This window comes from Nestor notabilis, unplaced genomic scaffold, assembly GCF_000696875.1.
Source record: "Nestor notabilis isolate BGI_N333 unplaced genomic scaffold, ASM69687v1 scaffold5416, whole genome shotgun sequence".
Taxonomy (NCBI): domain Eukaryota; kingdom Metazoa; phylum Chordata; class Aves; order Psittaciformes; family Psittacidae; genus Nestor; species Nestor notabilis.
The window spans coordinates 12,742-26,157 of NW_009932245.1; the positions used below are offsets into that span (position 1 = coordinate 12,742).

At 42.1% G+C, this 13,416-nt stretch overlaps 1 protein-coding gene across 1 annotated transcript in view; it reads left to right on the forward strand.

The window, feature by feature from the left end:
* Nucleotides 1-6,492: 6,492 nt before the first annotated feature.
* The window catches only part of SATB2 (SATB homeobox 2), a 109,167-nt gene continuing 102,243 nt past the window's right edge, over nt 6,493-13,416 (forward strand). Inside the window, exon 1 of the mRNA XM_010016276.1 lies at nt 6,493-6,664. Within this exon, the coding sequence (XP_010014578.1) occupies nt 6,493-6,664 (172 nt within the window). The remainder of the gene's footprint in view (nt 6,665-13,416) is intronic.

The window sequence follows — 13,416 nt, forward strand, 5'->3', positions numbered from 1 at the left end:
AGTGACAAACAACTGCAAAGTCATTCCTCCAGTCCCCATTAAAAAAGATTTACAGTGAAAGAATTCTCAGCCTCATAATGAGACTGTTGTAAGCTGGTGCTCGATACGTAAAAGGCTCCAACACAGCCCATTTACCCAAACCAAGCATTTATTGTAAATAAGTTAAGTGCCGACAGCTTATATTCTGTCCGATTTAATTATATTTATAATTTATGGAGTAGCTTGAAAGTGAGCCTGAATGGACATGACTAGCCCTTTGCTGAAATGTGTGAGCTTTGTCTCTTCCACCTCATCACCGAATCGCAGTGGCATGGGCTGAACCTGGGATCTGCTTTAAGCGTGATCCCTCTTGAGTGGGAATAGTCATGTCTATGTGGCACTGTGGAAACAGCACAGTTGTGCCTGTTCAGCATGGCAGTGCGTATCCTGTATCTGCAGCCCTCAGCTGGGCTCTGCAGGGTATTGGGGGGAAGATCTCACATCACCACCAATTAGTTAAAGCTACACTTTGGTTTAATCAAAGTGGTGTTGAGGTCAGAACAAAACCCTGATTTTTCAAATACTGCTAGGTGTCCTTCCTTCTAGGAAAAAGAAAAAAACCCCAAGCAACATTTTGGAATGCAGTTGGTCTTTTCTCGTTATGAATTTATCTTCTCTCGTTATATGTGATCTTAAAGGTCTTTTCCAACAAAAATGATTCTGTGATTCTATGTTTTTTTTCAGCTAGTTGAGTCTTAAATAGAAACCTCCTTTTTATTAGTATACGCACTGGGTTTTCATTTCGGATCGCTTCGGGATTTGCAGTTTATGCTGTCTTGAAGAAGTGGCATACTGAAGCTTTGAAGCTTCACCTGTTTTTCTATTTTTTCTTTTCTTGGTGGTGATATTAAGTTTTTGAGAATAGAAATCACAGATTTATATTGCACTAGGATGTAGGATGGCCATCTTTGGTGCAGAAATTCAGGTATTTCTGAATAACTGAAAGCTGTCAAACTGCATTGCTTTCTGCCTTTTCAATTAGAGCTGCAGGATGTGAGGAGGAGAACTGGCAAACCTCTCCTGTGCCGCATGGACGCTGATTTCTGCCTTTTACAACAGTTTTCTCAATTCAGGTTCATTTTCCAAATTTAAGAGAAAGAGAGTTAAAAACCAAATCGGTATACATAAGGTCAGCTCTGGTGCAGCGCAAAGAGAAAGCAATAGCCGGACTGCTTTCCCTTTGCTGCCTTTGCTGGGTAAAGGGCTCTTGCCTAAAGAAAATAGCAGAATCAGATTAGGTTTAGGCAATGTTTGTAGTTTGATTGCTTCCTGTGGTTATTGCTAGTTGTGGAAGTGCACTTTATTGTTAAATATATAGAATCTTTATCCAGATAATTTCTAGACGACCCGTGCTTTGCTGATTGAGCTTCTAGTCTCAGTCGCAGGGTAAGGGTCTCATCTTAGAAGTCCAGCTGAAATTGCTCATAATTCAGTGTTTTCAGGTGTGATTTGAAATAAACCTTTGTGGATTCTGCTCTTGCTGTTACCTAGATTTCTTTCTTTCTTTCCCAACCCCACCGTGTGTTGGAAAGACAAGCTTAGAGAATAACCCACGTTACAATTTCTGCTGGGGAAAACGTTTTCTGCATACAGTAATGAAGGGTTTTCAGTAGTTTATGAATTTCCAAAGAAATGTACCACTTTCTGAACTCCCAACCATAGAAATGTGCTTTGTCTGTGAGGGAGATCTGTGTGTGTGTGTCTGTGTTCTGTTTAAAAAACCCCACAACAACCAACAATACCTAAAAACCCAAAGCACAACAGCAACAACAAAAACTTTATTTTCCACTTTCTTCATTTGATAAAAATCTCTCCGCTGTAGAATGATTTCCTTTGGGTTTGACACCACCATTTGATCTCAGTTTTTAATAATTTTGGTGGGTTTCACTCCCAGAAGAAAACATGCTTGTGCTGTGAAGTATTCCCACTAGATATGTGGGAAAACCTCATGTTACTCAGGGCTAAGAACTGGCTTCTTTATTAATTCCCTGCTAGACAACCCCTGTACAGTAAATCTTTCCATAACAGCATGCTGTTGAAATTAATCAAGCTGATGTTTGGAAATTGTTCAAATTAGATTAAATTAAATAACACCTAGACAGGGCTTAAAACATGTGCTGATGGAAACAGATTTTAATCTAAAAAGACACAAATTTTATTGTGCCTTTTCTTATTGGTTGATCTTTATCTTATACTTACTAGGACATGCAAGCGTTGCTCCCTATTTAATGGCTGGAGAGGTGGGTGGCTGGAATAGTTTTAACATCCTCCCCTGCTTTCTGTGTCCTTTTCTTTTTTGCTTTAGGTGCCAACTCTGTGATGGCTTACGTGGAAGTAGACAATGCATAGAAGTTCAGTGTTGATAGTATCGCCTTTATTACTTGCTTTAAAGCGTGGGCTGCACAAAGTATCATTTGCAAATGAACAAAAGAAGCAGTGCAGGACTTCTTAACATCTATTCTCTCTTGTCCTTCTAGTTGGTCACTGGAAATTTACAGCTTTTACTTAGAAATCTTACAACTGAAAATGTTTTCCAGGGAGCTGCATGACTGCATTTTAGTAATACTTTTAACTGGCTTCAAGGCTTTTTTGTTTTGTTTTGGTTTTTTGAGGGGGGAAGTAGAAGTGTAATGTCTTATGCAGCAGAGTGTCCAGAGTTTTCACTTCTTGAATGAAGTGGCTGTTTCTCTTTCCTTCATTTTTTACAAATGGATTGCTCCTTGGCGAAATTAAACTATAACTTGAAATGGACATGGAGGAAAAACTGTGCATTTGGACACAGGTCTCTAAGACACATTTAATTTCTTCTTAATTTCTTTGCCCCTTAGAAGAGTCTCAGCAAAAAATGCAACTATGTTTAGAAAGTCTTCTCTGTTTTTCCGTGAAAGCAACAGCAGAGCTTAAATTCCATCTCTGATTTGTAATATGTGTTACATGAAGTACCAGTCGTTGCTAACCATTCCGTTCTTCTGGGGAGTAGTGGGGACAGTTTTCTCCTGTTCTCTTCCATGCATTAGAATGAATTCTTGGTGTGTGTGAATATCCTTGTAAAAGCCTTAATGTAGATCTTGGTTTATATTCCCCTAACATTTTATGCACATGCTGTATGGGGTCAAAGTTCTGTGAGAAGCACGAAAGAGCAGCTTGTAAGTCAGTTAAGTGAATTAACATCAAGGAGAAAAAGTCTTTTGTATAATTTGTGATCACTGTCAATGTCTTGTATGCATTCCAGTATTGTGTTCATCCTTTAGGGAAACAAACTGTTTCCGTTTTAGCCCTCAGATTACCCCTTGTTTCCTCCGTGTGTGAAAATCAGTGCCGTATGTCATCTACCATGAGCATCATTCACTGCAGCATCTCACTAAAGCTGAGAGAGCAAATGCACGGAAGCTCAGTGCAGAAGGGACCTGAGCCTTTATTGTGCCTATGCATGGGAGAGAGCGGATGACAGTAGCTCTGGCTGATCGGGCATTAGGGGAAGAGCTGAGAAGATTCAGGGTTTATGAGTAAGGCTGCCTTGCATTGCTGTAGCACTGCATGCGAGACTTCATTAGGGATGCTTGGTCTCCTCTCTCTGAATATTGCTCTGAGTCCTTCAACTGGAATGGCAATGAGCAATGACTAACTTGCATTGCTCTTCTGTAAGGACCCTGTAGTGAGCTGGAGGTGTAATATATGCATCTAGGAGTAAGACATGGTTTATTTCAGTGTGTAAGGAGTATGACGGCTTTTGGCTGCAGATGCTTTTTACTTCAGATTCCAATGTACTGGAAGTATGTTAATTTATTTTCAGATAATATCAGGAAACAGGCAAGTTTGAGGCAATAAATCCACTGGAGATACTATAATTTAACTCTCCAATTCAAAATAAAGGGCAAAGCAGATGGAACTTCTTTGGAGTGAGATTTACTTGGAAATAAGTTAGATTACTGTTGGTTTTTATTAAAGTAGCATTGGTACTAAGATTCCAGGTGCTATAGAGAGAGGCATGAGATTGGGTTAGCAATGGCAGATGTGGTAACCTGCCCTTTGCTCTCTGTTTTTAAAGTAGTAATAGCAGCTTATCATCAGTTACTCTGGGTCATTGAGTTCAGAGGTGTTTTTGCAAAAGCTCTTTATGTAGCAGGGTCCCTGCAAGCACGAGCAGCAGGAAGGGGCAGGAAAATCATCATGGGCAAGAGTCCTGGGAGTCCTTCATGCCATCCATGAAGTGATGTCGTGTACGGCATCAGTTCTAGCATTTGGGATTCTGTTTATACTGGGACAGTAAATAACAAATGTGGAGAATAGGTGCAACTTATGTGCTGAAAAGGTGGAAAGACTGTTGTGTGACAAGGAAAGCATCCAGCAGGAGGATAAAAATTGCTGTGGAATCCCTCTCATCTGTTTGTATTCACCTACTTTTCTGTCTTGCCAAGTTGTAGTTTACACAACTGATATCACAGCCTCAGCAGTTGGCCAGGTATCTGACTTTTTTGTTAGGACATAAATAGCCCCATCAGAAGTGCTATGATGGGCTTAAGTTCAACAGGAGGGGAAATGTGTTGCTTATGGAAGTTAAATTTCGTTTAAACTAGTTAAATGATTTACGAACAAAGAGAATTTATTTTTTAACCTTTGCTAGGAATAGACATTTTGTCACTGATTCCTGAGGAACAGGCTCAGCCTCGCGCTGTCTTTTCAGGAAAGCACCGAGAGAGTTTTTTTCACTAAGATATTTTTTTTTTTTTAACACCGTGTGTTAAAATTTGGCTGCTTGAACTTGCAAAATGCATGTTTAACCCAGAATCAAGCAGTGATGAGGGAGAAGCATCTATGTGATGCCATAACCTACTTACACATTACTTCAGGATGTGTTTTAAAGCAAAGAACTGAAACACATCAACTGGATATCGTTGCTTGTAGCTTCTGCTGCTGGTTTGCAGTTAGAGTGTCAGATTGGGAGCTGCTTCATGCCTGAAAGGTCACTAAGTGAGAATTGTGTATCCAAAGTATATTTTAAAGTAAATCTAGTCTCTGCAAATTCAAGACAAAGAGGATTTATGTCCCTCAGAATTTGTTAGTGGTGTGACTCTATCTATTTTGGGGTGACTCCTCTGAAGGGATGTATAACTATAGATACTGAAGGTACTGACAGAAGATCTCAAAGATATTTAACAGTATGGAAGGAGAACTGCAGTGTGGCTTTCTTTTCTTTTTCACCTTAAAGAAGTGCGTGGTCCAGGAATGCAGTGATTAGTGTCTGGCTTTTCATAAATATGCTCAGTTACTCATAGTTGTTATCTACTGGAAATGGTTATATTTAATACTGAAGAACAGAGGTTAAAGATGAACTTTCTGGCAGTATTACGAGCCTTAGCACATTTGGAGAACTGCTTTAGGCTGAGATTTGTCTTTGCCCCAATATTGCCCAGTTTATCTGGGGGCTAACAAATTGTATATAACAAATAAATAGATTTCTGTGACTGGAGGTAATGGTTTTTCCTTTGCTACCTGCTGACTACAGCCTGGCCCGTAGCAGGCGGTGGAAATAGCCATGTAGTTCTGTAGGCTTTCTGTCTGCTTCATCTTCCCTCTGTGCATGCACTTCAAATACTGTAGGGCTGTTCCTGTAAATTGGCTTGTTTCTCTACTGTCTGTAGTATTGCATCCCTTTAAGTTCATGCCCCACAACTCACTGCCATAGATGACTTGATCCTGTAACCACAAAAGTAAATTTACAATGAAACAGAACAAAATTGAATCCAGACCACCCCCTGAGTTTTCCACGTCTGTGGTTCCTCCTCATCCTTGATCCTCTTTCGAAGAGAGCTGTTTTCACTCTCTTCATGCATGCAGTGGGAGAACAGCCGCTTGTCTCTCTGGGTCTGCATGACGATCAGCTGCCAGCACTAGATAATCATTTTCAGTGAAATCAATGCAAAGATATTTCCTTGCACAGTCTAAAAACTGGCCATGGTCTGAAAGTGTGCAAATAAGCCTATCTGAGCCAAGAACTGCATATGGGAGTAGCCTCTGCTGATTCCTCCATACATTGACTGTGGGGAGAGAAGCAGAAGTGGCATTTGTGTGTCAGGTTTTCATTATGGTGAATGTGGAGCTCTGACCTGAAAGAACAGGGACATTCAAGGAACTGCAGAAAACTTCCGCAATGTTGAAAAGGTCTTATTAGGAAATCTTGTTTGTCCTCATGCTGACTGTGATTCTGTTCCTGAATTGTATTCTCTGGAGCTTTTAGTGTGGTTTTTAAATGAGTCAAGTGATGAGACTTCAGTATTTCCCTTGGAAAGAAAACAAAAGCTATCCCACAGGGAAGAAAGGCAGATTTCCACTTAAGATGAGCCTTCTAGGAGGTGTTTTAATTTACAGCTTTAACCAGAGATGTATGACACACTTGTTGTTCCTCTCTTACTGATGTTCTGCTTGCTTTTTCTTTCCCCCCATCTAGGTTTGATGATTCCAGTCTTTTGCGTGGTGGAACAGTCGGACGCCTCTCTTGAATACGATAATCGAGAAGAACATGCTGAGTTCGTTCTGGTTCGCAAAGATGTGCTCTTTAGCCAGCTGGTGGAGACAGCGCTCCTGGCTCTGGGGTATTCCCACAGTTCTGCAGCTCAGGCACAAGGTATTCAGTAAAGTTCTTTTCCCCCTTCTCTGCACTGGCAGAACGCAGCATCTGAGGTTATTCAATGTAAGGAGTAGGCAAGAAAATTGGTGGCAGATCTTGGAAGTGGTTTTATCAGTTGTGTTGATTGCTTAATCTTAAACTAGGTGTACAACAAGCCCTACCTTGTTAGTCTGCCTAGAAAGCATTAGCTGGATCTTGCTGAAGTGAGAAATATGGTGATACTCATGACATACTTGTACGAGGCAGGTTACTGCTGCACGGAAGTCAGCACAGAACAACTGGATAGAATCTCTAGGTGTACAGCTAGATGGTATCTAGTGTTTCTCTTTGTATCAGGGCCATTTTGAACAACGTATTGTAGTCTTTAATTTTTAAAATTATAGATAGTATATAATGGTTATATATATATACATGCTCTCTTTAGGGTCAGTAGTTGTAGGGGTAAACATGCAGGTGGATTTCTCTGTTTTCACTTATATTGCTGCAAAGCCCTTTGTGAAGCTCTATATTCTTTTCCACTTAGAGATGAATCTCCAGTAGCAGTGAAATCTTAAAATAAACAAACCTTTCCTCTCTCAACCCAAAATATCAGCTTGAAAAAAACAAACCTAAAATTCTAATCTTGAAGGAGATAGGCAGGAGGTAGTGGGTTAGGAAAAATCTTTCCAGAATGAACTTTGCATTTCAAGAGGCTTTTATACTAAACAGATTATTTCAGTGCTTATGCTTTTGGGTGAGAAGCCTGTAAGTTTCAGTTTCATCTCCATGTCACCAGTAAAACCTGTGTGCATTTAGAATAGTGTAATAGAAGCTTTGCCTGGGGGTTTGGATTTTATCTATTGGTTTTAGTTAGTTTGTATAGCTAGCCATTTAAACGTGGGAATAGAGGGAGCGGCAGTGGTGTTGAATCCAGGAGTTCCAGGCAGTGGTTAATAGCAGAGGCTCCTTGTACGAACTTCTTTCCAAGCAGGTTGATAATGATTCATTTCCTTTGTCAACCTCTGCTCTGAGAGGCTCAGGTTCTTTACATAGGCAGAGCTCACACACATGTTTATTTACACAACAGGGTAGTAAAAGCTCTGCAAGAAGGTAGTTTTTGGTTTTTTTGTTTTTTTTTTTTTTTTAATATGAAATGTTTCATGTCATTTTAGGGACACTTTTTTCCTGAATGTAGAAGGTCAGCATATCCCACTGTTTCCATCCTGGTGAGACAGCCTCCTGTTTGACAGCGCTATCCATCTCAGTTAACACAGTTGCTCAATGTGTTGCGAACTAACACGTGGAACATGCTGCATTAGGTGGCTAAGATTTGGTTCTTGGCACTTACAAAGGGGAACAGGCTTTGCAAGAAACCTGCTCCAAGGAGGTATGCCATTCAGTGCAGTGATCCACACTGGCTGAGCATCTCACTTGGGGGAACCTTGCTTTTTCAGCATCTCTCTGTTGTGAGAATAGCAAGGAGGAGAGACAGATTGACTCACGAAGGAAATTAGTGACCATGCAGGGAGGAAATGGCCACTGCGGTTTTGAACTACAGGCTTTGACAGTGAGCAGGTTCAGATCTGCCACTTGATGTGTCACTCAAATAACTCATCTAGGAAATAAAAGTTGAATATCTAATTGTTGTAATTAGTCTAAAAGAAAAGACTTCAGCGTTTTTGTCTTGAAGGCAGCAATTACCTTCCAGTAGAAAACATCAGATGGTATAATAGTTAGAAACAACAGAAAATACCTTAAAGTTGGCAAATCTCTTACTTGGTCAGTTTTATTTACCTTCGCAATGAAGAATCAGTTCTTCAGAGTCTTTTTTACATCCTGGACAAGTACTGCGGGTCATACTGATTTTAAGACGTGAAGCTGAAGTACTATCTGGCTTCTGTGCTAACTGTCTGCAAGCTGAGAGATGAGGTACAGGCAGAGAGAGTGAGCTAACGGATCTCTCAGATTGTTTAGATAAATGAGAAAACTTATATAATATTGGGCTATACTATGTCAGCTGGGGTTGACAGAAGCATGCTGCTAAATTGTTGCTATAAGGATTTATTTAGGAACACAATTTTCTGATCTTAGAAAAGGAAGATATAAAGCTATTTGCTTTATTCATTCTGGCTGTAGGAACAGCCTGATTCTGTTCTAGTGCTTGGGATTAATTTCATTTAGCAATGTACATTGATAAACAGTCACTTAGTTCTTCTTCATGCTTTATGATCAGCTGAATTACAGGATCTGCATGAGAAGTTGAAGATCCTCAGGTGCATTTTTCAAAATGATAAACCTTTGCGCAACATGGTGTGCAAAACACTGACATGAGTAGGTGTCCCCATGTGCTCCAGGGACAAAGTAAATGCGAGCTTGTCAAAGCTTTTGTATTGTAAAGGCTGTCTAAGCTGTAATGTAGCATGTAATAATTGTCACCTTTTGAGTTGAGAAAGTGTTTCATTTCGCCCCCCTCTTGTTTTGGATGACTGAGAGGAGTAGCAATGTTCATCTTGTGGGAAACATCTTGCCTTTGCCTGTTCCTTTTAGAACAAGGTCTCCAGTGGCAGATAAAAGAGCTAGTTGTGGGGGGAAAGAGGAGTTCTGGCAGCAGGGAGAATTGCTGTGCGATTTCACACCGCCTTCGCTGCGGTTCACGATGGCACTTCTACAGCCCTGCTGAGGCTCGAGCAGGCGGCGTGCGCCTTGCTGCGGGGCCCTGCCTCACACTTGCCAGCGGTACAGCAATACAGCAGAGCCTGGGTGCCAGAAAGGAGATGTGGCACAGAGGGGTGGGTGCTGTGTTACCTCCCTGAGGGATCTGTGCGCCCCAGGGGGCAGTGCTGCGGGGCTGCTTGCTGGGCAGCAGCAGAGCTGCAGAGCTCTCCAAGGAGGTGATGCTGTTGTGTGAGCATATGAGCTGCAGGCTGCACACACAGCTGCCACCTGGCCTGAAGCCTCACAGACCAACTGATGGCCACTTAGCTTATCATGGCTAATTTTTAGTCCTGTTCATTAGGTAAATTGAGAGAAATCTTAGCATAAACAATCTTGAGACAAGAATGTACCAGGAGGTATACATGAAGGTGGACCCATGCCTCACTGGAAGAAGCTCTTTATTCCCACACAATTTGGGCAGGACACATTTATTCCACAAACAGCTGGTTGTGAACATTTTTTGTTGATGGTGGCAAGAGCAGAGACTTTTCCAGCGAGTGCTGCCCCCGTGAAACTTCCCTTTTCTGACAGGAGCTGTGAAAAGTCTTCTGGAACAGCATGGGAATTCGTTAACAGCTTGGCACTGGGGTGTGAAAGTTGGTGGTGTGAATGGCAACAAAGGTTTAATAAACATTTATGTATTTTTCTTTCATCACTTGAGTCTACACCTGACACTAGGGAACCTGCTACATGTGCCTTCCGGAGAGGAAGAAAGTCATGCTTTAAAGGGGCACCTGTTCTAAGTGTGGTTTAATAAAATTTACATGCCCTGATGCAGTTTTGGTTTATTTTTTTATTTCTTTTTTGTGGGTGGGGTATTCTAACTGGACTATGCAAGAGAAGGGGACTAGTAGGGGCTACATACAGTAGGTAGTGCTGAGTGCTGAGACCAGAGCAGTATCAAAGTAGCTGCAATTTGGAGTACCCTGTGTGCAGTCCTTCGGGTTTGGGACCTGCTGTGAAAGCTGATTCCCTCCTCAGTGTGGGGTGGAGGAAGAGTAGTGCTAGTTTGGTTTTAGCAAGTTCTACTTTCTTAAAATCTATATAAAAAAGAAAATAGTGTGATTTCTTGTGGATGGATGGATGTATGTTTGTTTTCTTTTGACCAGTTCCTTATCAGGTTTTGTGAGTGTATATGCAGAACTGGTGTACATTGTCTGCAAAAGCTTGCAAAGCTGAGTAGGCCATTGAAACAGAGTTTGCCTTCTCCTCCCAGGTGCTTCTGCCAGGTGTGTTGGCAGAGCACTGGAGTTAAAGAGTGCCTGCCTTGACTGCTGTCTCTGGGCAGTCCAAGTAGTTGCTTGGATAGTTGCTGTGTGTGGCCACCACAAGAAAAAGGGTATACGCAAGAGTGAAATGGTGCTGAGATGCCAAGTGGAGCAGAAGGAGGGGTGAGAAAAATAGTGGAGAGAAGTTAAAACAGAGCAAAAGAAGCAGTAGATCTTTCCTATCCCTGTCACTGTAGAGATTGCCAAGCCCTAGTTCTTGAGCAACGTATTGCCAGGAGCCGAGCCATCGCAAGAGGCAGTGCCTTGCATTAGTGCCTTGGAGGCCTCGCATCATGCTGTCGGGTTTCTTCTAGTGCTGTGTCCTGACTGAAAAGTGGGAAGCTGTGTGGCTGCAAAGAGCTGGGAGTGACTGGTCAGAGCGGAGGGCTGCAGTGAGAGGCTGGCAGTGGTCAGCGGGGAAGGTGTAAGACAAGCATAGGAAACAGAAGAGGTTTAAGTATGTTGCATTGCCATGTGGAGTTGCAATAGCTGGGCATGGAGGAGAGTGATGCTCTGTGGTGATCAGGATTGAGTGAGCTGAGGTAACACAGCATTGGCCATCGGCCTTGCATGACTACAGTGAGGAAGAGGAGAGTTTTGTTGCTGCCAGTCAAAGCTGATGGGGTACCTCTGTCTTAATGACATGACACCCTCGCCTGTGAGGCTCTGATGTTGCTTGCAGCCATGGGAAGTTGTAAGACAGGCTTTGGTGCGTCTGTAGAGCGCTGTGCTCTGGAGCACTAGTGGAGCTGCCCTTGGAGTGAGCCGCAGCAAGAGCGGAAGGTGGCTCTCTTGCCTGTATGGCAAGGAAACCAAGATACAGACATGTAAGGGCTCTCCTCTGGGTCCAGAGTGCATGTGGCTGGGGCAGGAAGGAACCCAGACTGCAAGTGTGTTCATTTCCCTCAAGGGTGTCTAAATAGCTGAGCTCAGCCCTGCTCTCTGATGTTAATTGGAGGCCTCTTGCACTTGTGGCCTGCATTTAAGTAGTATTTCAAAGCAAAGGCATTTTTGTTTGGTATGGTGACATTTAGCAAATCAGTCCAAACCTCAGGCTGCTGTGTGTGAGAATGTGGCAGCCTGAATGCTGGGCTCCTTCACTCTGGCTAGCCCCTGTGAGACCGGTGTGACCATCTTGCCACTTACAGGATTATAACTGTGTGTACAGATATTTGAAGGGTGTAAATACCGATGGGGGAGTGGATTTACCTAAGCTGGTCCAGGAGGGTAGGGCTGTGGGGCAATTGGAAGAACCTAAGTGGATGATTAGTATGGAAAGATCCTGTGAAATATTCCCATCTGTGCTGCCTCCAGGACCACAATAGCTTCCAACTGAATGTCAGGTAAAGGCAGAACGTACCAGCTGGGGGCTGTATTAAACATGCGCAAGCTGGTTTTATATTTCTGTATCTAGAAAAGTACAGTAAACGTGTGGTGAAACTCTGCTAAATTGTGCTTGATGTATGCAGCTAGGGTTGCTGCAGCTGGGAAGACCAGATACACTATTTTTAACACAAGTGCAAGGTAGCAGTATGGGAAAAATGAGAGGAAAGCTGCTTTCAGGCTTCTCCTGTGAATAATGTGCAATAAATTACAAGAGTGCTATAATCTGGGATCTTCTGGCTCCTCAGCCAAGTGCCCAGTGTCATCTGCATGTCATGGACGTGGCTCCCTGTTCATGTGATCGAAGACCTTCTAGTCAGTATTATACTGGCCTTAATGAATAGGGGAGATACTCATGATACAGTGACTTAAATAACAAGGCAATGCAGTGATCAGCAAACTGAATGTTGGGTCATTTCCTGGCTCTGTTGCTGTTTGCTGCTACTTTTTTCCTCTTTGTTTATACAGAGATAGCATAGTGGTCTCACCGAACAGAGTTGTCAGTCTGTGTAGAGTTGCTCAGTTTCTCTCAGCTCAAACTCTTTTGCTACAGAGTATGATCACCATGCTAAACCAGTGTGTCTTAAAACAAATGAAAGCAAGCAACCCAGCCCTCTTTGGATCAATTTTCAGCAGTTTGGTCTTATCCCATCTATAATTAACAGCTCCTTTACTTTTAGTAATCCCCTTTGCCCGTGTTGCTTCTACTGGGGACACTTTTTAAGGGTAAGCTGTTTTTTCTTGCCTGCAGTTTTGGGTCTCTGGTAGAAGACCCATTTAGCAGTAATATGTGTGAGGGGTATGACTCAAATGGACATATTGCAATTTCGTGACAACTTGTCTGGGATTGATAAGAAGACTGGATTTCTTGCAGTGATACTCAGCCACCCAGATCAAAGTTTTCCTTGTAAAAGCTGCTCCTTCTTGAACTGTACATTGCGTGAGTTGTATTCTTTGTCTTTCTCCCTGATATTTGAAGAAAGTGGGCTGAGTACTTCTCAAATACTTATTTCCCTCTCTATATACAGACATTTACCATCAAATCACTGTTTTGTCTACTCTACAAAACTTCATGACAACTGTAAGTGAAACTCAATTACAGGAACCATGAGAGAAACTCAGAATTTAATGAGAATATTGAAAACCTCTTCCTCTGTTTTTGTTCTTGGTTTTTGGTTTTGTTTTTTTTTTTCCTTTTTCTTCTTTTTGATAGGCATTTCAGTGCATAATGGACACAGGGTTTGAAAGACACTGTTGTTAAAGGGTCAGCATCTCATCCCATTTCAGTTGAAGCCCCAGAGTTCTCTTTAAGCATTGTTTGGAACTCTTGAGAAATCTTACGTAAAAAATAAAAGGAGAGGTAGAGATTGAGGCTGCTTACATTTGTAGGATTTACTAAGAGTA